At 34.0% G+C, this 24747-nt stretch overlaps 3 protein-coding genes across 4 annotated transcripts in view; all 3 read right to left on the bottom strand.

The window, feature by feature from the left end:
* Positions 1 to 24747, bottom strand: part of LOC111424333 (probable chitinase 2) — a 76220-nt gene that overhangs the window by 15973 nt on the left and 35500 nt on the right. The gene's annotated exons all lie outside the window — the stretch shown is intronic.
* Positions 89 to 15204, bottom strand: LOC111424355 (probable chitinase 2). 2 transcript variants are annotated; one of them, XM_071198090.1, is made up of 6 exons: positions 13736 to 15177; positions 13372 to 13542; positions 13132 to 13312; positions 1205 to 1508; positions 916 to 1140; positions 89 to 850 (listed from the first exon to the last, which is right to left on the bottom strand). In XM_071198090.1, exons 1-6 carry the CDS (start codon positions 13809 to 13811, stop codon positions 458 to 460), a joined length of 1350 nt encoding a protein of 449 aa, XP_071054191.1. In that variant the 5' UTR covers positions 13812 to 15177; the 3' UTR covers positions 89 to 457. The 2 variants fall into 2 exon arrangements, with proteins under 2 accessions (XP_071054191.1, XP_022913631.2); XM_023057863.2 differs by lacking the exons at positions 89 to 850; positions 916 to 1140; positions 1205 to 1508 and adding exons at positions 1517 to 6581; positions 6649 to 6873; positions 6944 to 7247 and having other exon boundaries at positions 13736 to 15204.
* Positions 21056 to 22962, bottom strand: LOC111424365 (lactosylceramide 4-alpha-galactosyltransferase-like). The gene is made up of 2 exons (XM_023057873.2): positions 21420 to 22962; positions 21056 to 21358 (listed from the first exon to the last, which is right to left on the bottom strand). Exons 1-2 carry the CDS (start codon positions 22181 to 22183, stop codon positions 21064 to 21066), a joined length of 1059 nt encoding a protein of 352 aa, XP_022913641.2. The 5' UTR covers positions 22184 to 22962; the 3' UTR covers positions 21056 to 21063.

Raw genomic sequence — 24747 nt, 5'->3', positions numbered from 1 at the left:
TTTTCGCTTTCATAGATTCATTTTCGTTTACTGATCTTTCTGTTTATTGTTATTGTTTTGTTACGAATTTTAATAAATAATAAGAGTAAAAATTTTGATTTATTGTATTTCGAATATCATAAATAACCATAAATATAATAATATAAATGTATAAAATAATATTTAGTCAGCTTCATAACATAGTAAATACATTGTGATCATTTGATACATTACGCCCGATATGATACTTTTTTGCATTGCGCCCGACGAAAAATTAAACTAAATTCTCTCAAAAGCATTTAATACCACAACATTCGAAAATTTAAAGGAATTATTGCTTTCTCGTAAAGAAGACATAAAAAAGAGATACTTTTAACATGATTTCATTAAAAATCGTTTCTTAATCATAATAAATATCCTAAAATGATTTATTTCAAGACATTTTTGTTCGTTATCAAAAAGTATAAATGTTAGAAGCTTAAAACAATAAATATGCATCAAAAATTAATAACAATAAAATACAGGAAATGTCGTTAATTTTTGCACAACTCATAATTTCAACAACATTATTTATATCACTTAAGTGCTCATTAATTTCTTTTCTAATACTTCTCAATAACAAATAATCTTTAAAATCGCTACCATTTTTGTATTCTTTCGAACAATCGCCCTGAAAATCGTCTAAATCCAAAGCGGAAGCTGTAACTCCTCCTAATTTCTTATCAATGGCGTATTTAACTTTAAATCCAATCGATTTTTCATTATCGTAGGTAATTAATTTATCTTGACCCAAAGTTATAAAGGGTGTTTTACTTTTTTCATCCCAAAATTTCATCCATTTGTTATTATTTTTTAAGAGTTCCAAACAAATCTAAACAATAATGATAACTTTTTCAATAAAGCTTAAAAGAAATTTTTATTTAAATGGTAACTAACTTCACCGTAACTGATTACCCCAGAAATATCTTGGGTGTATGGACCGAGGAATGTTTTTCTAACTCGTGCGGTTTCATTAAAAAGGTCTCCAAGTTTTAGGTGCTCATTTAGGGTTGATGAGTTTGTGTTATTCGTTGAAATAAAAACTCTTCCATAAAGAGGTATCCCTAAAATTAATTTTTGAGGATCTGCACCTAATTTAATCATGTAAGAAATTGCATAATCCTAAAAATATATTAAATATTTATAATACTCCCCCATTATAGAAACATTTATTTATAATACTAACCACATTCCATCTATCAGCACCATATAAAGGCGAATTGGGTTGAATATCGTCACTCCAAAACCCGTTAAAATCATAAGTATTCATATTCATGAAATCGACAATTTTCGTGAGTTCTTTTACATCATAACCGGTGTCTATTGTATCGTAACTCGCGCTTAACAACGCGGAAAGAGTGTAATTAAACGGTTCAAATTGCCGTTTCATTTCCTTTAATAGTTGAATAAATCCGATTCGATCGTAAACGCTTCCATCTCGTTTACTTGGATATAACCAACACAAATCTAAACCATCTAAATCATATTTTCTACAATAGTATTAGAAATATCATTAGAAATTAGAATTGAAGGGAATAATAATTAAATTATTTGAATGATTTGTACAGGTAATTTTGAATTAGAGATACAAACGTTGCGAACTTAAATTGTTGTAAACATTATTTTTAAAATATTTAAGAAGTTGTAGTTTTTAATTTGAACAATTTTGATTTTAGTATATATGTATGTATGAAGAAATGTTTTTTTACCAAAGAACTATTAGACTTGTTGATTGTTTCATTCTTAAAAAATGAAAACATAAGTATAATATAGGTGTCACTGTAGAAGCAATTAAAAACAATAAGTTAATACCGCAATGTAAAATTTATCAAGAATTGTAACAAGGTAGCTAAATGTGTTTTGTTGGGTCTCATTTAACGGCTACTTGTAATAAGCAAAATGCTCAGCCAATATGCTGTCACTATGGAAAAATCATACTGCAAATTACAGATAATACGAAGTGAGGACTCAATCAAGGAACTCTAAAAAATGAGAGATAATAATAATAAAACTAAGTAACAAGTTAGAACGAATAAAATAGCAAGACTTCCTGCTTATGAGCCTAACAACCCTGAAAACCTTGGAAAATTATATACAGTTAAGCTGCAGCCAATAACTTATCTGAAACTAAACAAACTATGAGCATTAATAACATACTAGTATGTGTATTAATAACATGTTGTTTAAGGTAAATAGCTTTTTTCTAGTCAGATACTACCTACCTAGGCAAATAGTTCTATTCCATTTATTTCAGACTAAATTCTACTTTCCTAGGCAAATAGTATATGACTAACATATTTTCAGGCAAATAGCTCTTTAAACCAATCCAACCCAACCCCAGGAATGCCTTACTTCTTTAAGAGAGGACTGCACTTCACAAAATGGATGTCAAAATGCCAGTGCCAGACTTCGAAATTTCAGTGCAGTACAAAAAGGTGTACTTGTTTCAAAAATAAGATAATGTGCAATAGTAGATGCCATTCCAGCAACAAAGGTCAAAACAAAGTTTAAGTCTTCAAGAAACAAATCGTTTATTTGTACTTTTATTAAAGTTAATAAAACTATATGAAACTGTTGTGCATTTTTTGAAAATGATACGCAAATAATTTGACTGAGTGTCAAACACTCATTAGTGACTTTAAGTTAAGAAAAGTAGGTTGATAACGGTAGGAACTACTTTATTTTATTGTGAACAGGTACCTACTCTATATTGCATTGTGATATCGAAAAGAAGGTATTTGCCTAAAACAAGCTTAGACAGATACTATTTGTCTTGTCCAATAGTATTTGCCTAGACATTTAATGATAAAACTGCAACGAACTACTATTTGCCTAGGCAGACAGTATATGACTAGCAAAAAGCTATCTACCTGAAATAACCATTTTCTTGCGACATATGTAAAAACTAAGGGTTCTACGCACAATAAAGTGAATTGCTGCAGTCCCAAACATGAATTGCAAGGAGTCACAAAAATTCTCGACAAAAAATATAGGAGAATATTCTCGAGAATATCTTTCTGAGGCTGCGGATTTTAAAACATATGGTTTTCCAAATAACCCTTTAGATCGATAAAGAGCCAATTCTGCCATTACCTCTGCAGACTCATCTGGGCTTGTTATAGTAGCCATATTATTTATAAACTTTGTTCCTTGCATTTGTTCTTCTCTATTAAGATGAATTCCATTAAATTTTTGATCTAGAATATTTGCAGCAAGATGATTGGATTTATTGCCATTTGCTTTCTGTTGACTAAAAAGCTTTTTACTTCTTTTACCTCTTGGTTAAGCAAAGGGCTTGAGAAAAGGGCTGTTTCAAAACGACTTTTCGACTCATAAAAGTATTCAGCTACTTGGCTTAACTTTGGTTTATCTCCTTCTAGTTGGGTTATGTATTTAACAATAGGATTTATTAAGTGATAAAAGTTTGAAACTTTTACCCAAAAAAGTATTCTCATCCAATATCAACTTTGCAACTCGTTTACTGAGTATATCTTCAACTTTTCATAAATTGCTAATGTTTTTAATGCATATTTTGTATCAAGAAGACTTTTTAAACTAAGTTGATCCCCGTCGTGTTTTTACAGGTAATTTTAAGGAAATGGCTGCTTTGGTGTAATTTCTTTCAGTTTGCATTTTTTTGAAAGTAGCCAATAAAATGTAAGAATTGTTAATTTCTTTGATGACAGCCTTAACATCTGCCAAAATAGTAAACATGGTTTTTATTTTTGAAATGTCTTCAATTAATAAATTTAGCGTATGAGCAATGCATCCATAAACAGAAATATGTTTGTACTTTTCATGAAGCATACTACACTGGCATTGTCGGTTACTATAGCAAAGAATTGTTCATTACCAACTTTTCTCAAAATTTGATCGATTTGTTCAGCAATATATTCTCGGTAAATATTTGTTGGTAAAGTTTTATAAAACAGGGTTTGGTGTATAGTAATAATGAAGTTAGCTATGGATTCGATTCTTTGGTTGCTCCAACCATCACACTGTAAGCTAAGAGCCACCATTCACAATGAGAAAATTACCTCGGAGAACTTTCTAGTGGAGAATATTTTTCTCTTTTATCTCTACTCCACACTCATTACTACTAAGAGTCGTGTGTTACATCTGTTAGTTGTTGGTGAGAATTCGTGTCTACTGACATTTCCGAGTTGATAGGCTTCTGTGTTGTCAAGAATGTATCAGGAAATTATGTTAAAATTGAAGGTAGCTTAAACATGAATTCGAATCATTCTCCAATATATCTGACAAGCGATATAATGATATAATGATCAAAGATAACAACGCTGATCAACGAACATACAGATTGCGACTGTTTCTATTAAGGTTATTATTTCAACGGAGCAATTGAAAGAAGAACTAAATACTTTTACCAGTGCCCAGAAGACTGCGTGGAATACTACACCCGTTATTAGGGGTAAAAAAATTCCTAAAAGAAGTTAGAGAGCCAATAGCTGAAAAACATAAACTTAGAAGAAGATGATACAATCAAGAACTCAGCAGGATAAAGCTCTGCTCAACAGTCACCCAACAACTAACCATCAAAATAAAATGTATTAGGCAAGCAGTTATCAGCAACTTCCTCACAGAAAGGCTACTTTTAAATATCTTAAATGACCAGAAACACAAGTAACCTCATATTAGAAAAGTAGATGATTGTTGGGTTTGTAAAAATTTGGAAAAAGCAAATACTTTTGCAGAATATCTTGAATCAGTAACGGGCAAAGAAAGACTGTGGTTAAACTAACTACTTTCATCATGAACATGAAAAACCACGAATTCATAATGATTCCAAAATCAGGTAAGAACCTAAGCGAAGTGGAATCATATTCAGTATTGCCAATTATGTCAAAATTGTTTGAGAAATTCATTTTGAAGAGTTTCAAATCTAGTCTCATTCACAGAAACCAAATACCATCTCATCGTCAAGTTGAGACCAAGTGCATCAAATTACTAATTTTATTGAAAAAATACTTGAAAAAAGTGTTTGCTCAAATGAAAAATGTGCTTATATAAGCAAGTTTTACGTCCAGTATGGAACTATGGAATCCAGCTATGATGCTGCGCCAAACAGTTAAACATCCAAGTGGTTCAACGTTTCCAGAACAAAGTGCTAAGGTGTATAATGTAGCGCCGGTAAATGATAATGATGTGAGTTTAGGGTCGAAAAGCATCTTTTGTGATGAGATGCATTTTTGGATGAATGGTCTTATTAGACGACGCCAACCCACACAAGGTTCATTAAGTGGCAATGCATCCACAAAAAGTTACAAGTTAGTGCAGATTTTGGGGCGGCGGTGTCATGGTGAGGCCCTTACTGTTACTGGCAATCGCTTCAAATCAATGATAGCCTATTTGTTTTAGCCAGAATTGAACGATATGGACATGGACGATATATGGATCAAAGGCTATGATTATTCTCGCGGAGGTAATATGAATTGGCCTTGATCGTGCGAATTGACCCCTCTAGTCTTTTTCTTGTGGGATTTTTTGAACAATTCGAGGGTCTGTGCCATATGTCGCAATCCATTCATGCTCTTAAAGTCTTCATAACTAAGGCCATCGCACAAATTCAGCCGGATCTATGCGGCAAAATGTTTCGAATTGAACATTGGCATATAAAACATAATATCATATAACTAAATCATTGTGAAATAAAACTGAACAAGAACTTGTTCACTAGAGGGAAGGAAGGTTTGATCCCGTTGTTTGATGTTTCACCTATTAAGGAAGTACTGAGATGTTCTAATGCAAGTCGGCAGAATTAATAGCACAGAGTTTATAGTTTTCTAATAACTTTGGAATTTTGGTGATTTCAATTTTTGATTTGAACCGGTGCTAAAAGTTGGATTTTATTCAATACTAACTAATACGATTAATATATTATATAATTAATATAATACAATTGATGCAATATACTAATAGCATCATTATACACTGAATTGCTGTGTAATAGAAGCGCAAGTAACAAATATTTTGTTAACAACTCTACAAAATAATTTTCGCAAAAGCAGTTAGTATCACAACATTAGGATTTATTGGTTTCTGGTAAAAGAGACATAGAAAGCAGGGAGTTATTCCAAAATTAGCATCTTAGAAAAATCAACCTGATCAAAAAGTGTAGCTTATTCATCATATAAAACCTAGAATGATTTATTTTAACATATTTTAAACAATAAATAGAGATTAAAAATTAATAAAATACAGGAAAAATCGTTACTTTTTGTAGAATTCATAACTTCAACAACATTTATATCTCCTAAGTGCTTATTAATTTCTTTTCTAACACTCCTCAATAACAAATAATCTTTAAAATCGTCACTATTTTCGTATTCTTCTAAGCAATCTCCTTGAAAATCGTCTAAATCCAAAGCGAAAACTGTAATTCCTCCTAATTTTTTATCAACTGCGTATTTAACTTTAAATTCAATCGATTTTTTGTTATCGTAAGTAATTAATTTATCTTGACCCAACGTTATATAGGCTGTTTTGCTTTTTTCATCCCAAAATTTCTTCCATTTATTATTAATTTTTAACAGTTCCAAACAAATCTAAACAATAAAATGAGAATTTTTTCAATAAATCTTTAAAAAAAATTTTATTTAAGTGTTAACTAACTTCACCGTAACTGATTATCCCTGAAACGTCTTGGGTGTATGGCCCTACAAATGTTTTTCTAGCTTGTTCGGTTTCATTAAAAAGATCTCCAAATTTTGGGTGTTCATTTAGGGTTGATGAATTTGTGGTATTCGTCGAAATAAAAGCTCTTCCGTAAAAAGGTATCCCTAAAATTATTTTTTTGGGATCTGCACCTAATTTAATCAAGTATGAAATTGAATAATTCTGAAAATAAATTATAAATATTTATTTATACCCCTTTATTAATTCTCAAAATTGTATTTAAAATACTAACCACATTCAATCTATTATCACTATATAAAGGTGCGTGGGCTTGAATATCGGGACTCCAAAACCCACTATAGTCATAAGAATTCATATTCATGAAATCGACAACTTTTGAGAGTTCTTTGACATCATAACCGGTGTCTATTGTCTCAAAATCCGCGCTTAATAACGCGGAAAGCGTGTAATTAAACGGTTTAAATTGTCGTTTCATCTCCTTTAAAAGTTGAACAAACCCGACTCGATCGTAAACGTTTCCATCTCGTTTACTTGGAAATAACCAACACAAATCTAAACCATCAAAATCATATTTTCTATAATAATATAAAAAATATCATTAGAATTGAAATGAATGATTAATTAATTAATTAAATTATTATTTGATGGATTTATGCAGGTCATTTTGAATTAGAGATGCAAACGTTGCTAAATCAAATTGTTATAAATATACTTTGTAAAATTTTAAGAAGATGTGGTTTTTAATTAATAAATTGTAGTATTTTTCTTTTTAGTGCACTTAATTTCGTTGTGGAAAATCGAATCGGAATGTTCCAAGAGTGAGAGATGTTTACCTTTTCATCTTTGCACAGGAGCAGATATCAAAGTAGAACATTTAATTCAGGTAAACTTAATTTATTACGTTTTTATTTAACTTATAAGGGTCAAAATACCCAAATGGTCAAACATATAATTAACGAAATGTTGTTAAGAGATGGTAGAGCTGCTAAAAATACTATATAAAACAGAAATATAACAAAAAATTTAAGCAGAAAACAAACAATCTAATTACTAATTACTAGAGCATTTCAGATTTTGTCATTTCTACTTAAAAACGACACACCACTTGCCAAACATTTTAGTAATTGCTACGATTATTAGAACCATCTCTCTTCTTTTATCGTTTGAGGGTTATCATTCAAACTTTTATAACCGCTGAAGAAGAACTGACTATACAGCTAAAAATTTTGCAACAGCAATAACAAATGCAGTTTAATGAGAGAGAATTGCTAGCCAATCTCGTAAAACTTGCTTTCCATTGCTTGTTGTGTAATTCTGCAACGATTTAGGTGGACCTTGTCTTACTAAATCTATCGTCTAAGTTTTTGTAATATGATCTGGCTAGATATGATACTGCTAGGTGTTATTAATCGTCCTCTATTAAGATTTAATAGATTCTTATACTGTATCATATGGCTCCTCTGACATTTTTACAATTCTTGAATATATAAAGTAGAACAAATAAATATTTTCAGTAACAGATGCCGGATATTTATAGGCTTGATTAAGACCGCTTCTGTAGAATACTCAAGAATGAAGAGACTACAGCTTACTATTTTGGAAAAAATATACTTCTTTTTGTCTTTCCTCTTTACTTCCTCAATGTCCCTTCCCCACTGCTGAATCGAACTCTTGGTGCTGTCTAGCCACATTGTTCTGGGTCTCCACCTTCCTCTCTTCCCTTCTCTTCTAGTAATCATCATATTCTTTAGGAGCCTTCTATCATCCCTACGGATCACGTGCCCATTCTACTACAACTGTGTAGTTTTCACTAAAGGATCTATTCCTAGTGCTTCTCTTGCCCGAAATCACAAGTCCGAAATCTGGTTCACCCAGATTGAATCTGAGTTCACTACTTCTCGCATAATTTCCGATAAAACTAAATACCATCTTGTCGTTGCAAACCTTTCTCTTGATGTTGTGTCAAATGACGATTGTTTATGACGTAATCTCTAATCTTCCGGAGAGGGGAATGTATAATTTCATCAAAGATGTTATGGGGGATCAAAAACCCTCAGATTTTTATCGAGGGATGTTGAGTATCGTGGGTGGTTCTCAGATGGTAAATTACAAATACGTTGGTCAGGGTGAACGGTCAGAAATAATTCAGGAACAATTTTTCTATAAAATGCTTATATTTCGGTTGTGAAACCAACCTTCTTCAGAGCAAAATTTTTAAACAACTAGAAAAATTCGTTTAAATTAGAATAAAGTTAAATTAAATTTAGGATAAAGAAGTTAGCCAAGTCGAAAAATGAAAAATGTAAAAACTTTGTTACATATAAAGTTTCAGAAATTCAAGCTATCTCCCCATCAACTTTAATTAATCAAACAATACCATTAGATTTGATAAAGATTTTTGCAGATTTTTCAGTTAATTGTCAGAACGGTGTCCAGACTCTTACAATTTTATTGGCAATGGAATTTCAGATTAATTCTCTTCAAAACCAATTCCATTTTCAACGATATTTCAATCGACCACTTTTATTTTCTTCAAATTGTAGAGATCGCTTTTTATCATAATTCTTATTAGAATAATGCATTAAAATGTGAGAGTCCCAGGTGTACCGATTTTAAATTATTTACATCTAAACAAAATCAAAAAAAGCGAGTAAATGTTTCAACTTCAACATTAATGCTTTAACATCTGCTAAAATTTTCCATCTTTTCATTTTCGATCACTCAAATAAATAACATTTTTTACTTTTTAGCTATCTATTTAGCTATTAAACATTTTTGCCATTTCTTGGAATGTTATCAGTTTAAAATGTTCATAGATTAGAAGCTTTTAACTTTATCTTTTTCCTCTAAAACAGAAAAAAGTCTTGCTATATTAACTTTATAGCACAGTTCTCAACAGATATTGCTTACATGAAGGGTGGAAATAATATTGTTTTCAATGCTCTATCAAGGTTAGACAAGGATTAGATTTTTTTGAGTTTTACGAACTAAACCTAATTCTAAATTTTGTCTAAAACAACAAACAATTCCATTTTCTGATATTCCAATTTGGTGTGAAATTTCTTCCTCTTCCTATCAACGTATGTATTTATATTCCAGAAAAATGTTGTCACCCGATTTTCAATGATTTACATAGTATTTCTCATCCAGGTTAAAAGCTTCTAAAAAATTAATCAATACAAGATATTGTCAAAATCCTTCTTCGCCGAAATGCTTCCAATATTAATAGAGAAAACTACCGCGTTCTACGGAACCTCTGTAACCACCGCTGCCGAAATGCCAAAAAAAACTTACATTTATCAGAAGTTATCTTATACAACACCGAAAACGTTTTAGAAGACCATGCGTTCTCTTGGTGTAATTGAAACTCCTTCCTGCCATAGCTTTGATTGTAATTCTTTAGGTGCTTATTTTGGTAATTCGCCCACTACTCTCGACGAGTCAATCAAGAAGTCAACATTGCTCACTATCAGTGGTTCTGCTCTCGTCAATTCTCGGTTTTCTTTCACCATGTTTGAGGAGTCTCAGGTTCGGGACGCTCTTGCAAAAACGCGCTCTACAAGTGTCGGAGCTGACGATGTTAGTGTTAGGCAACTCCTTCCCATCTTGGACATAATTACTCCACCATTGCTTCATATCTTTAATTTCTCCATAGAGTCTTCGACCTTTCCTACAATTTGGAAACAGGCTTGCGTTGTTCCCATTCCTATGATTAAGTGCCCTACTCGACTGAGTGATTTTCGGCCAATATCGATACTTTCCGTATTATCTAAGGCACTTGAACGCTTGGTGTACAATCAAGTGCAGGATTACCTTGATGAGCATAAACTAGTTACAGACTATCAATCTGGTTTCCGACCGGGCCACAGTACCACATCGGCACTCATCAAGGTCGTAGCTGTGACGATCGACGAATAACCTTGTTAGTTTTGCTGGACTTCAGCAAAGCATTTGATCCTGTGGATCATAGCTTACTGGTGTCGTCTCTGTCTGCTATGGGTTTAGATCATACCTTTCTCAACGTTCCTTTTGTGTGCGTGACACTTCATCTTCTTCTTCTGTGTTTCAAAGTCATAGTGGTGTGCCTCAGGGAAGTGTATTGGGTCCATTACTGTTTTCAATTTTTATAAACAGTGTTACCAAATTCATTTCATGCAACTATCATTTATATGCGGATGATCTTCAAATCTATACATCAACAACTGTGAATGAGCTCCCGGTATCCATGGCGCGGCTTAATGATGATCTGTCCAGGATACTTCACTGGTCTAAATGTTTTGGCCTGAGTTTAAATATTGCCAAGACGCAAGCTATAGCATTCGGCTCAAAACCTTTACTTGCAAAATTTTACTCTTCCAATGATACGCAACTGATACTCGGTGACAATGTTATACATTTCACCAATACGGTCAAAAACTTGGGGGTGACAATAGACTCAGCGCTGTCTTGGCGGTATCAGATTCAGTCTGTTTGTAGGAAGGTCTATTTTTGTTTTCATTCTTTGCGTAAACTTGGTTGTTTTCTTCCCCTTGCTGTCCGTCGTAATCTCTGTTACTCATTAATACTGCCCCACATAGATTATGCTGATGCTGTGTATCCCGACCTGGCAATTACCCTCCGTAACAAATTAGAAAGATTACAGAACAACTGTCTACGCTTTATTTTTGACCTGGGTAAGTATGACCATGTTACGCAATATCGTAATCACCTTCAAATGTTGACTGTCGAAAAGCGCAGATCATTACGTATACTGACAACGCTGTATAAGATACTTTTTTCTCGGACCCCAGGATACTTGTACACGAACTTTCAATTCATGTCGTCTCGCGGTCTGCCTACTAGAGCACAGTCTGATACGTTACTCATATTTCCCATTCATCGCACCGAGAGATATCATGGATCTTTCACGGTGCAGGCTATAAAGCTTTGGAATAGTTTACCCATGGAAATACGCAACACTCGTAGTTTTCTGACATTTAAGGGATTATCTATTATCATTACAATTATCGGAATCTAAGTATTGATATCGCCTGCTTCTCTCCTCTTTTTCTTTCTCTTCCTCTCTATCAACTGTACTCGTTGTGTTGTTTTTCCTCTTTGCTCTTTTTCTTCTTTTTGCTTAAATGTTGAATTATTTATATAGCCATATTGATTTTTTTTTACACACGTTTTGGTTGGGTCTTTTGGAAGACATCGCCTTTGGCGATAAACTGACCTTTTGTCAACATGCATTACTTATTCATTTATGTATACATATATATTATTTTTCTCTTGTATTAACTATGTGGCAATAAACTTATTATTATTATTATTAAAAATCATGACAAAATCTCCCATTATGAAGATTGATATTCCTAAAGGCCATTTTGAACATATTGACATTGATATTGTAGGTCCCCTTCTTCCTTCTGGTGGTTGTTCTTGTATTTTAATAATAATTGAAAGATTTAGCTTTTCTCTTTCATCAATATTTGCATCAACTATTGCTACAACAGTTAACGTTCACTACTTCACGTTCAGTATACTACACGTATTTTACATTCACGTTTTGGAATTCCACACTCAATAACATACGCTCAAGGCCTACAATTTGAACTAATCATTCATACCATTCTCAAAGCAATAGTATTGTCAAAAGATTTCATAGAACTTTAAAGACTGCGTTAATTTCTAGAGGGAATACAACTCGTTGGAAAGATGAGTTACCTATTATCCTTCTTGGTTTACATTCAACCATAAAAGAAGATTTAGGTTGTTCATGTTTGTCCGGATAGAAGACAACAAATTTTGTATCTCTGCAAGGTATAAAGGATCATTTAAAGTTATTAAAAAATTACAATTCATTAGTGTTGACAGTCTGAAACCTGCTTTTCTTTTAAATAATTCATGTATGCAACAAACTAAAAGAAAAAACAATTTAAAATGTTTCATTTAAATGAATAATATTTTTTCTCTGAAGTGGGGAATATTTGTCGCTTTATTTTGTTATGTAAATATTATCAAGTTTTCCTTTCTTTATATAACACATTATATTATATTTTTCCGTTACTATAAACAACAAAAAAATAAAATAATTAAGTCAAAACGTATAAAATTATGTTCTTCATTTTTGATGATTAAAAAATATAACTATATCATAAAATGATATAGTTATCACATCACTGGGCTTGATCTTTTAGAAAACTGCACAATATTTTTTTTAAGAATCTTTGATTCATTCTACGACGAATCAATTGTTATCGAAATTGACGTAAAGGCTAGTTTTGCGGTAAAATTGTCGAAATTATTGAAAAATGTGTCAGCTATGAAAAAACAAACAAACAAATTTTTTCTATATAAAGTAATGTAACCTCATTTTATAAAAATGTAACGCATACACTTTAAAAATATTTAGTAATTTGCAACGTTTGTCTATGTAATTCCAAATAACCTTGTACAAACGAATTTTATTTTAATTACTTTAAAAAATTCACCGCATTTTCAGCTAAGCTTTTTCTCAATTCACTTTTGGCAGCGATTTTCGAAAATTTATCGGTTCGTTCTGACCAACCACCTAAAGCAACCATAAACTTCACGGATGGATAACTCTGTTTTAATTCGGTCAAACTTTCAGTTCCGTTCATAAAATCATTCCAATTGGCTACACACAAAATCATCAAATTATTAATCTAATAATTATACAATAAATTTTTTAATTACGTAAGAAATAAATTGATGTATCCATTTTTAAATGTGCGTATCCGAAAATAACGTGGGTACATAATCCGGGATTTAAATTGCTTAAATAGAAACCACCTCTTCCGGGTCGACCCGAGGCATAAGTTGCCGCGTAACAAATCAATTTGAAATCCTTTTCTAGATTATTTTCAGCTAGAAAGAGAATGGTTTTTTTATTGTTGACACATAACAATTAATTTGTAATTAAAATGCTTCGGGCGTTTAAATAATTCTTATTATACAAGATATAATCTACAATAATAGATCCTAATGATCCGTTTTAAAAAGATTTATGATCTTAAATAATCTATTTAGAAAAAGTTAAAATAAAAAAGATTTTCGTTACCTTTAACGTAAGATTTTTTTAATAATCCAAGTAGAAAACAGGAAAAGAAAAATATTACAATATATGGTGATCTCATGGTTTACAGTTTGAACACAAACACAATTATGTTGTGGCGGAGACACTTTTCGCTTACTAAATAGTAAAAGAAGACAACCACGTTTATTGTGTCTAAACGTGTTTTTGAATTGGAAGGGAGAACCTCGAGAAAATTGTATTGGCATAAAGTCGAGTGCAGCAGGATTGGGTCAAGGAGTTAATACCACAGTTCCGGTGTGTTATGTAAATTATTGTGATTATTTAAATTTTATTATAAAGTACGGTCCTGAACTTTTTTATTGTATATGTAATTAATTACCTATCTAATTCTCAATTGTCAATGGATGATATGTGATAACATCACATTAATGATGAAATTAAAAAAAGTTCTGTCTTTAATTAAATTCATCCTCATCAATTCTTGAAACTGATGCTTGTTTAATTTTATGCTTTTTACTTTTTCGGTTTATCTTCCCAACTTTTTGGCAAACTTTTAGTCTGCTTTGTTGATTGATGATGATTATGAAATAACCAAATGGACTTTTTCTCCATAGTGTTTAGAAGACCATCATTGTTTCTGTTGTCCCATGCCTGTGATTTTATTTGAATTTGACCCTGAACAGGAAAATTCTTTACACTGTAACCCATATTTTACAAGGTCTTGACTCTCTTTTTTTGAAAGATAATCTTAAAGAACAGATGCAGTAGTAAGCCCTTTTGGCAATAAAATTATTAGTAATGCCAACACTTAATGAAGAGATTTGGATAGACTCGGAAAAACGATTTCGTGAAAAATGGAGCTTTCCAGATGAAGCCCCACTCCTTGATGATATGTGTTAATCCAAATAACTCTCTCTCTTCGTATTATTATTATTATAACCCGGGATGGGTCTTTGTTGACTTTGCTATTTGTCTCCATTTACTGTAGTCCGACATTAGTTCCTCTGGTCGTGCGATATTTAGGGTTCGTAGATTCACTGCAATATTATCTATCCACCGCAATGTTGAAACTGAAACCCTTCTTGTGCCTGGCAATATCCCAAACGATCGATGAATTCATGCTGGACTCAAATAATTGTTTCTTGATTAATGTCAGCACATTCTCTTCTAATTTTAGTTTTTAAGTCGTCAAGCGATTCAGTTTAGTTTTGTACACAACATTCTTGAGATTGTTTTACCCGAACTAGAATAGTAACAGCATTTTTTTAACTGTCAATGACTTGTTGAGTTGGTTAGTTTTGTTTACAAATGTCAGTCAACCCTGACAAAAATATTGGAAACGTTATAATAGGTCAGTTTGTTTTTGGAACCCCAATTATAGCGTGAAGAAACCCCAATTATACCGTGAAGGAATGTTACGATAGGTCAGTTTTATTTCCTTCGTTGAAGTTGATATTTCTTTCCATTTTTATCAATTACAAAATCTGTTTTTCTTTTTGTACTATTTATAAAATGGATATGTTACTTTTTTAATTCTACCGATTTCGGTCTTTTTATAAAACCATCTTTAGGAACGTTCGAATTACGTCAATTTATTTAATTTTAAAAATACATATTTTAGATATTCTCTTCTCTATTAACTCTCCGATGATGCGATCATGAACTACTTCTTTTCTATTTCTTTTAGCTTCGGAGATAGCCTATGCGGACATCCAATTTGGGACACCTGTACAGGATCTTTTGGAATTGAAATATCTTCGGTAACAGTACATAAATATGGCCTAATGCAGTCCTAAGACACTGTCTTGTGGAACTCCGGTCAAGATCGGTTTAAATATTGAGTATGCCTCTTCATGTGCCACTCTTAACTCTCTTTCAGAAAGATATGATTCCAGTTTTTGTCAGTAGTTCAGGGGTAGCTTTTTGCCACAACTTGTAGACAAATTTCTGGTGTGAAACGTCTAGGAAAACTGCCGGATAATATTTTTGCTTATCAAATGCATTCTCACTACTGATTGTCAATCTATGCACTTGATCTATAGTAGAATGGTGGTTAGGAAATCTAAACTAGAAATCTGGTATGTTGAAACAATTTTTAAAACATTTGTTCACTCTTAAGTAGGCACTAAACAAGTTTGTCAACATGATGATTGGTTTTCTTGGATTTCTTTTAATACGTCGGGAGCTTAAAGAACCTTTTCTTATAGTTAATGTTTTTATCGATTTCTAGGGCAACTTTCATTGGTAAAACCAGCTTCATAGTTATTTCTTTTTTTGATAAACAAGTGTTATATTCACTGTAGACTGCATAGTTTCAGTTAAAATACATTAGCTAGATGTTAGGCAACTAATTCAGCTCTTTTATTGTTGGATCTGACCTACACGTTAAAAAGTGGATTTTAAAAAGCCGTCAAAATGGATTAATTGTAACAAGAAATGCCATTTGTTTATTTGTACTAAAATGTGCAAAATGTAACAAAGAAGAAATGTTAATTTCAATTTATCTTTAAGGTGGCGCGGAAGATTTATTAATCGTTACAACTTAGTGCTTCAAGAAACAACAAACATTTTACAAGAGAGAATTTGGAGGAAAACTTACGAAACCTCTGAAAATTTGTTCTTCAGAACAGAAAATAAAATTATTTATTGTCCTATACTGGCAATATCGACGAAACGATCATAACAACGGACATGATTGGCCATACAACAATTGACGAGTAAAGTACTAAAACAGTTACGTGATTTTTTAATACGAAAACTTTATCGAAATTAAAATTTTCTTCATGTTCATGAAAAGAGATGAAAAAAGCATTGAGTTGTGAGCAGAACATGTCTGAAACAAGCGAAAATTTAAGACAGTGTAACAATCATATTGCTGTTATTCAACTTTACTACAACCTTTAGATGTTTGCATAATTATTTAAAGAAAATTTACGGAAGCTGAATAGGTGGATGTTAGAGGGAGAGAAACTTATACCAAGGGAGATTATTGCTGTTATGTGTGAATAATAAATGATAATAATAATAATAATAAATGACTTTATTGTCTCCATTACAAAAAAGAAACTACAATACAAATATATACATAATATATGGAGATCAAACGGCGGGATCCAGAATAGTCTGTTCTATCCAACAGTAAAATAAAAAAAAAAAAATTCTATGAATTATAACAAATAAAAAGAAAAAAAAACAAAGGCAAAATCTTGAAATCATTAATACAGTATCACCCGCATCATATCAAATCTAAATTTAAACATAATTAAATTAAATGAAAGGGCCCAAAAGACCCAAACGTAAATTAAATGAAAGAGAAAAAAAAAGAAATAAGAGGAGCAAAAAAAAAAAACAATAATAATGAAAATTAAAAAAGGACTCAGTGTAATAACTGATGGCGTAACTGTTAACATCCTAACAATGACTTTATATCAATAAGAATAAGGTCACAAAAAAATCACAGAGAAACAAACAATAACAAACATCAGACAAGACCCGTTGACTGCTGAAAAATCATATTCCTCAATTTTATTCGAAATTGGTCATATTTCAGTTGACGTAGTGCATGTGGCAAGCTTCCATACGATTTATAAACATGATATGTAAATGACCTTTGAAAAAGTGATGTTCTATGTTTTGGAGGATAGAAACTAATACTTGACCTTGTCTGACTTCTCTCGCACTGTGGTTTATATTTAATTTAACTCTATCAAATTTGCGAATCCCATAAATGAATCTGAGGCAACTATTCTGAACCTTTTGTATACTTCGTGACGTGACTGCATCTATAGCCCTATAATATACAGCAGACATATAATTAAATTGTGAAAGAACAAACATATCACAGAGGAGCACTTTTAATTTCAAAGGTAAACATGAACGATGCGGGTACAGCCGACGCAAAAAAAATATGATCTCTGAATATATGTTTGAATTTGTTTTCTAAATCTTAAGCTAGTATCTAAAATCATACCAAGACACTTAGCTTCAGAGACCTTTTTAATTAAGGTGTTATTCATCTTAATGGCTAAGTGCGAAGTAGGGTTGCGCTGTTGCCCATTAAAACTCATCCACATAGATTTGTCAGGATTTATTTTAAACTGGTGGTATGTTGCTAATTCAAAAATCGTATCAAGGTCACCGCTAATACCAGCCTCAGCAATACCACTGCCCGCTGTCGCGTATGAAGCGTAAAGCTGGGTATCATCCGCATATGTACTCATTTTACAGAATGGATAGTTAATGTATGGAAAGATATTCCAACAGATATAGATAAACGTTACAGAATAGTGCTTGTGCTTAGATAGAACAAATAGACAATAATAATGCTAAATATTACAAGAGTGCCAACAGATACAGTGTAGTGAACAACATTAATAAGTTGAATAAGATAAAGACGATCCTTAGAAGAACGTTTAACCCTTCACTGCGCTAGACGGATATATCAACAAAAGTTTTCAGTGACTCTCACGCTCAAAACGTATAAAAGTAGGTTTCTATTACCAACGCTCTCTCACCCAAAGCATTTTGACAAACAAAATCCCCCACCAATGTTCTTCGCTAAGAATTCTACCGCGCTGCAACGTGTTGTACCTCCAGTCATGTTACAACGTTTCATTGAAAAAAGAAAATTTCAATGCCGAACCTGTATATGGACATCGCTAAAACGAAGATTTTTGTATTTAGATTTTAAAAAAGAAGCATTCGAACACCTCAAAGGTACACTAACCACCGCCCCAATATTGAGCTACCCATTGCCAGATGGTAAGTTTATACTGGACACGGATGCTAGCAATGTAGGCCTGGCGGGGGTCTTATCCCAAATCCAAGATGGTCAAGAAAAGGTGATAGGATACTTCAGCAAGACTCTATCGAAACCTGAACGCAACTACTGTGTAACACGGAGAGAACTCTTGGCGGTTATAAAGGCAGTAGAACATTTCTACAAATATCTTTATGGTCGCAAATTCCTGCAAAAGACAGACCACGCTACACTAACATGGCTGCTCCAGTTCAAAAATCCCGAAGGTCAGGTTGCGAGATGGATTGAGAGACTCCAAGAGTTCGACTTTGATATAGAGCACCGAGCGGGCCGAGTACATTGCAACGCTGATCCCTATCAAGAAGACCATGTCCTAAAATTGATTATCGAATGGAAAAGGCAGAACCGGAGACCAACTTGGGATGAGGTTGCTAAGTACTCACCGCTTGTAAGACATACTGGGCGCAATGGAATCCTTTGGTCCTGACTGGCGGACTTTTGCAACGATGACTTGAAGATGTAGATGGTGGCGATGTGAGGAATCAGATTGTTATTCCTCGTTGCAGAGTTCCGGAAGTTCTAACGGAAATTTATAATGGAGTCACTGAAGGTCACATGGGCATAACTAAGACTCTTAACAAGTTAAGAGAGAGGTTTTATTGGGCGAATTGCAAGGATGACGTTAAAGATTGGTGCAGGAAGTGTGTGACGTGTGTGGCAAGTCATGGGCCGCAGAGACTCGGAAAAGCACCAATGCGACAATATAACGTCGGGAGCTCATTCGATCGAATTACCAGTGACGTCGCTGGACCATTCCCCGAGACTAACGGAGGCAATAAATACATGGAAGCTTATACAAAGAAGCTTATGCCTTACCAAACCAGGAAGCCGCAACGATAGCGGATGCTTTCGTTAAGGACTGGATCTGCAGATTCGGTGTATCTCTGGAGTTACACTCCGACCAAGGTCGAAATTGCGAGTCGGCGCTCTTCCAAAATGTCTGTGGGATTCTAAACATCAAAAAGATAAGAACGACAGCACTCCACCCACAGTTTGACGGAATGGTAGAGCGGATGAATCAATCGACATCTAGCCAAGGTCGTATCTAACCATCAACGAGACTGGGATAAACATCTCTATTTGTTCCTGCTGGCATATAGATCTGCAGTACATGCATCAACAGGACAGACGCCAGCTAGCATCGTTATAGGTCGCGAGTAATATCGCGACTTGATGTTTGGGTGTCCACCAGGGCAGGATATTCTCGGAGAGGATTATGTAAGCAAGCTGCGCCAACGGTTGGATGATATCCACGAACGGGTGCGTCTAAACATCCAGACCGCTAGCGATAGAATGAAGCAAACCTATGATGTTAAGGCTACTGAAGGTGGATTCCAATCAGGAAACTAAGTTTGGTTGTACAATCCGCAGAGACGCCGTGGTTATTCACCGAAGCTTTAAAACTCGTGGGAAGGTCCATACACCATCATGGACCGAATTAATGATGTTGTCTACCGAATCCAGAAGTTACCACGTGGAAAACCAAGGGTAATTCACTTCAATCGCCAAGCACCATTTGCTGGAGACCATCGAGAAGCTGGAAGTAAGAGCCTGCAAGAAATGCCAGTGCACCTTTTGTACGAGCAGTTCCTGAATCGAAACTATAAGCGATGCTTCTATTAGACGTCACAATGTAGAGACAGATCATCCTTTAGATTCCGCCACAGCGAACCCAAAAGATCATTTCGGGACGAAATGGTTGTAGGGAGGGGGCAATGTAACAGAACAGACTGTCAGACATCAATCTCATCCTGTATAATATGTAATACCACCCTGTATATCTAAGACAAGTAATATATTATTAAGACGTATTTAGGCAAATCTCATTATATTCTAACTACTCAAGACGTACGTCAAAGGGTTAATCTTTTGAGCTGCTATTGCATCTCACGCAATTCATTCTTAGAGTTATTTAGTTGAGATCATTGGATTTTGCCTCATTTGATATTCTTGTTTTCGTATTGAGACAGTACTTTTTACGTAGAATTTGAATCATTTGGTTTCCATGTATTATTCTGTAGTTTTTCTTCCCTCCACTTTGAGTTATTACACGTTCCAGATTAGTAACTAGTCATATTATTGACAGTATATGGTTACATCCAGTTCCATGGTATTGGTGTCGCTATAAACGATACTCGCAAGGAGTTACCATGTTGATATCTTTATTACAGGCTCCCAAAAGATAACGTTTTGCTGTAGTCTTGAAATATTTCATCAATAAGGTTATGTACTTATTGTCTTATTGATAATATAATTTGTGGAACTGGGAAAAACTTGTAATGTTGCTTTAGAGGAATATGTAATAGGAAATAAAGTTTAATGTCTTTGCGATACACTTTGACTTTCTTTTCGAAAAAACTTCTTTCAACATCTCCTAAAATCTCATGAGTTTCATAACTTCGTCCATTTCTTTGTCATCTCTGGAATATCATTAGGATATTATTTCGATTCAAATTAAGTTTGCTTAATTTAATTAAAGAATGATTATATCCAGAAAATATGAGTATAAAAGAAAATAGAATTACTTAAAAAATTAAAATGATTTATTTTGCATAAGAAACGTATTCGGACAATGTGTTTTCGCTAAAATTACATAAGAAGCGTTCGATTTAACGTCTAATATCCAATTATGACTCAATTTATTCCAAAAATGAATCATATAGCTACTTTTGGTTATTTTCAGGATTTCTTCGACATAATTCGGATCGAAGAGATGCCTCCAATCCTCATAATAAACCGGAAAAAAGAAATTTTTCGAAAAGATTTTTAAATAATCGCATTCATTGCCAGAAAAATTCGATGTTGTCCCACACAATTTTTTCACCCCTCTAAAATAAATAATAAATTTATATGTAGCACTCGTTTTTAACTTAAATTAAACCTAAATACCTAGTAAATAGATATGGTCCATTTCCACCCCACGATTTTGGGTTATAATTTACATTGAGATCTTCTAAAAGCGTGGTTAAAAAGTGATGACCACTTTGGTTGAACGCTAAAATTGCGGTTCCTAACACTTGTTCGGATTCTTTCCCAACGAAATTTTCCCCTAATTCATTTAGAGATTTTAATATTATCACATCACTGTCCAAATAAATTCCACCGTAATTCCTTAAAAGGATTACACAAAAGGCATCTTTGAAATGTTCGACGTAATAATTCGACGTTTCAATTAAACCTTTCTTAAATAATCCTTCAATTTCCGTATTTTCAACCAAATTTTCGATATTTACGTAAACAACCTGAACGTTTTCGTAGGTTAAAATCGGCTCAAAATTAATATCATTAATATCCATCGTAGCTTCGTGATATCTCCCAACGTAAACGTAATAAATCGATCGATTTCGATGATGTAAAGCTGCTGATTCCACGGCGCAAGATACTCGACGATGTATGGTGACTAATTCGTTTTGATAATCTTTAAGGGAAGTGTCCAGAAAGAATATCGAGTTATTCTTGATGTTTAAATCGAAGAGATTTTTTAAAATAGATCGATTATTGTGTGAAGTTGTTCGAAATGATTTTGAAACTATATGATTTCCTCTATTTTGTAATAACGTGTAGGTGATGAAGAAAAAAATTCCGAATGAGACGATAACAATAAAACCGCGACGCATTTTTTTATGAACACTATTAAGGAGTAACCACAACATTAAATACAACGGACAAGAACTAAACGCATTGGAAACTAACAAGAAAATAAGGATGAAAGTTGGTATCCTGTGGTGGAGGTAGAATATTTTTTCGATTCCTATCTGTAGCCAATAATCTAATCTATTGTATACATACCACAATGTAGGCGAGTCGCTGTACAGAAGGGCCGAGATAATCGGTCTGTTTTAAGATGTGAAGAAAGCAAGGTACACAAATTTATCGACAGGATGAGATATGGCAGTGTTTGTTTTTAAAACCTAAGTTACATTGTTATTTTTTATTTCGCAATAATTCAAAGAGAATTATAAAATAATCTCAAAATAGGGAGTGTATTAAATGTTTCAACTTAGTTCTCAATTTCCATTGGAATCATCATTCAGCTATAACTCCTTCAATTCTTAGACGTCGCCGAAATAAGGATTGAAACTGCAGATCAATTCCAACCTAATTAATTCCATAATCGCTGAATAAACATTGACAGAAACATCGGTGCCCAGTGAAACTTTAGTAAGCTATTATGTAGATCGATATTGTATAATTGGTGTTAATTTCTACATTATAATCTTCCCCTAATATTGTTTGTGTCAGCTCCAGTGTCTACAGAATCGGGACTTTTGATTAAGAGATGATATCATATTATAGCATTAAGACTGCATCATATTTTTATTGAGTTTGCAAAAAATTGCTTGTTCCTATTAAATCTATATCAAGATTTTTAAAGTCTGCATCAAAATTCAATTATGCTAATGACTTGATAGATTTATTATAATGAAACTAATAAATTAATGTTAGTTTCAAAACGTAACATGTCAACAGTACTTACTGAATCAATCTACAACTTGCCCATATAATATGAGCACCGGCTGAAGTTACAGCAGAGTTTATGTGCTTGACAATTTGTGTTGTATTTAATCAAACCAGTGATTATTATTATTATTATTGCTGCCGGGCTGAGGAGAGCGGCCCCTCTCGTTACCGCGACCTATAAGATCTATTGTAACTTTAGCCCTCCAAAGGTTTAGGGCAAATGTAGGTCCTTAATGAACCTTAGTACTGTCCTGAGGTCTTGAACCTTTATGTCGGTAGGTTAAAAGGGGAGTTTTACCGAAGACGTTGTGCCTTAGACGGCCTCTGGCGACGCAATTGCACAGTATATGTTCAGCAGTTTCTGACTCGTCGTTGCATAGTCGACAAGTTTGATCCTCAGCTTGTCCAATGTGGAAGAGGTGGTATTTTAGGGGCACATGGCCGGTCAGGTAGCCTGAGAGCGTTCTTAGATCCCCTTTGCTGAGGCATAAAACCTCTTTGGTTTTGTTTTGCGACGGAGTTATCATACTCTTCGCTTGGCTGTGACCTGGAAGTTCTTTCCAGCGTAAGGCTATCTTTGAAGCCTCCCAGTTGTTGATTGTTTGTTTTAGGTGGCTTTTTTGTAGTCCACATCCAGGTTGGGGTCCAATGAAGGGCGTGTTTGCTGCCTCTTTGGCCAGCTTGTCGGCCTTCTCATTGCCCTCAATGTCACTGTGACCTGGAACCCACCATAGGGTAACATCATTGCCCCTAGCGAGTTCTCTCAGGTTGTTGGTACACTCTCTGAGCAGTGCGGAGCCACACGTGTAGGCCTGAATTGCCTTTAAGGCGGCCCGACTGTCTGTGAAAATGTTTATGGATGCACCTTTTTGTCCTTTCTGTAGGTTCAAAGCGGTGCAGAAGTTTATAGCAAGAACTTCTGCTTGGAAAATTGTTAAGTCCGAGCTGAGGGGCAATTTGATGTGGCTATTTGGTCCACTGATGCCCATGCCTACTCCAGATCTTACTGTCTTTGAAGCATCGGTGTACCAGGCTAGGGCTCCTCTTTTTAGTTGAGGCCCAATCATCCCTGCTACTAAATATGACCTTATATGGTTGGTTGAAATTGTATTCCGTCGGTATGAGGTCCGTTTTAATTTCAATCAGGTGATTTAGACATGGGTCCTTGAGGATCTCGAGGTGTCCTCTGAGGTTACCCTGCTTCAACTTGAGTGAAGAAACTGTTTTCAGTGATAAGGCACTTAAGGCTGCCTCCTTTTGTATATATATGTGGAGCGGTGTGAGACCGAGTAGGGCTTCCAAAGCAGCCGTCGGACAGGATCTCATTGCACCCGTTATGTTAAGACATGCTAACCGCTGGATTTGTGCCAGCTGTTGTTGAGCTGTCTTATGTTTTGTTTTTGGCCACCAAACCAATGAGGCGTAGGCGACTATGGGTCTGATTATTGCTACGTAGGCCCAATGAGCCATTCGTGGTTTGAGACCCCAGTTCCTTCCTAGGGGCCTGCGGCAGATCTGGTTCGCCATGATGGCCTTTTTCCTCACCTTATCTAAGTGTGAGTTCCAGTTTAGTTTACTGTCAAGTATTACCCCTAGGTATTTAGTTTCTGTTTTGAGGTTAATAGTTCTGCTTTCAATGGAGGGTGCTTTTATTTGTAGTTTCCTTCTCCGAGTGAAAGGGACTATTTCGACTTTATTGGGATTGATGCTGAGCCCATTGCTTCTGCACCAAGTACTGGTGAGTATAGGGCTTTCT

This window comes from Onthophagus taurus, chromosome 7 (assembly GCF_036711975.1).
Source record: "Onthophagus taurus isolate NC chromosome 7, IU_Otau_3.0, whole genome shotgun sequence".
NCBI lineage: Eukaryota > Metazoa > Arthropoda > Insecta > Coleoptera > Scarabaeidae > Onthophagus > Onthophagus taurus.
The sequence above is the reverse complement of the archived record's forward strand: the minus strand, read 5'-3'. Positions and strand labels throughout refer to the sequence as shown.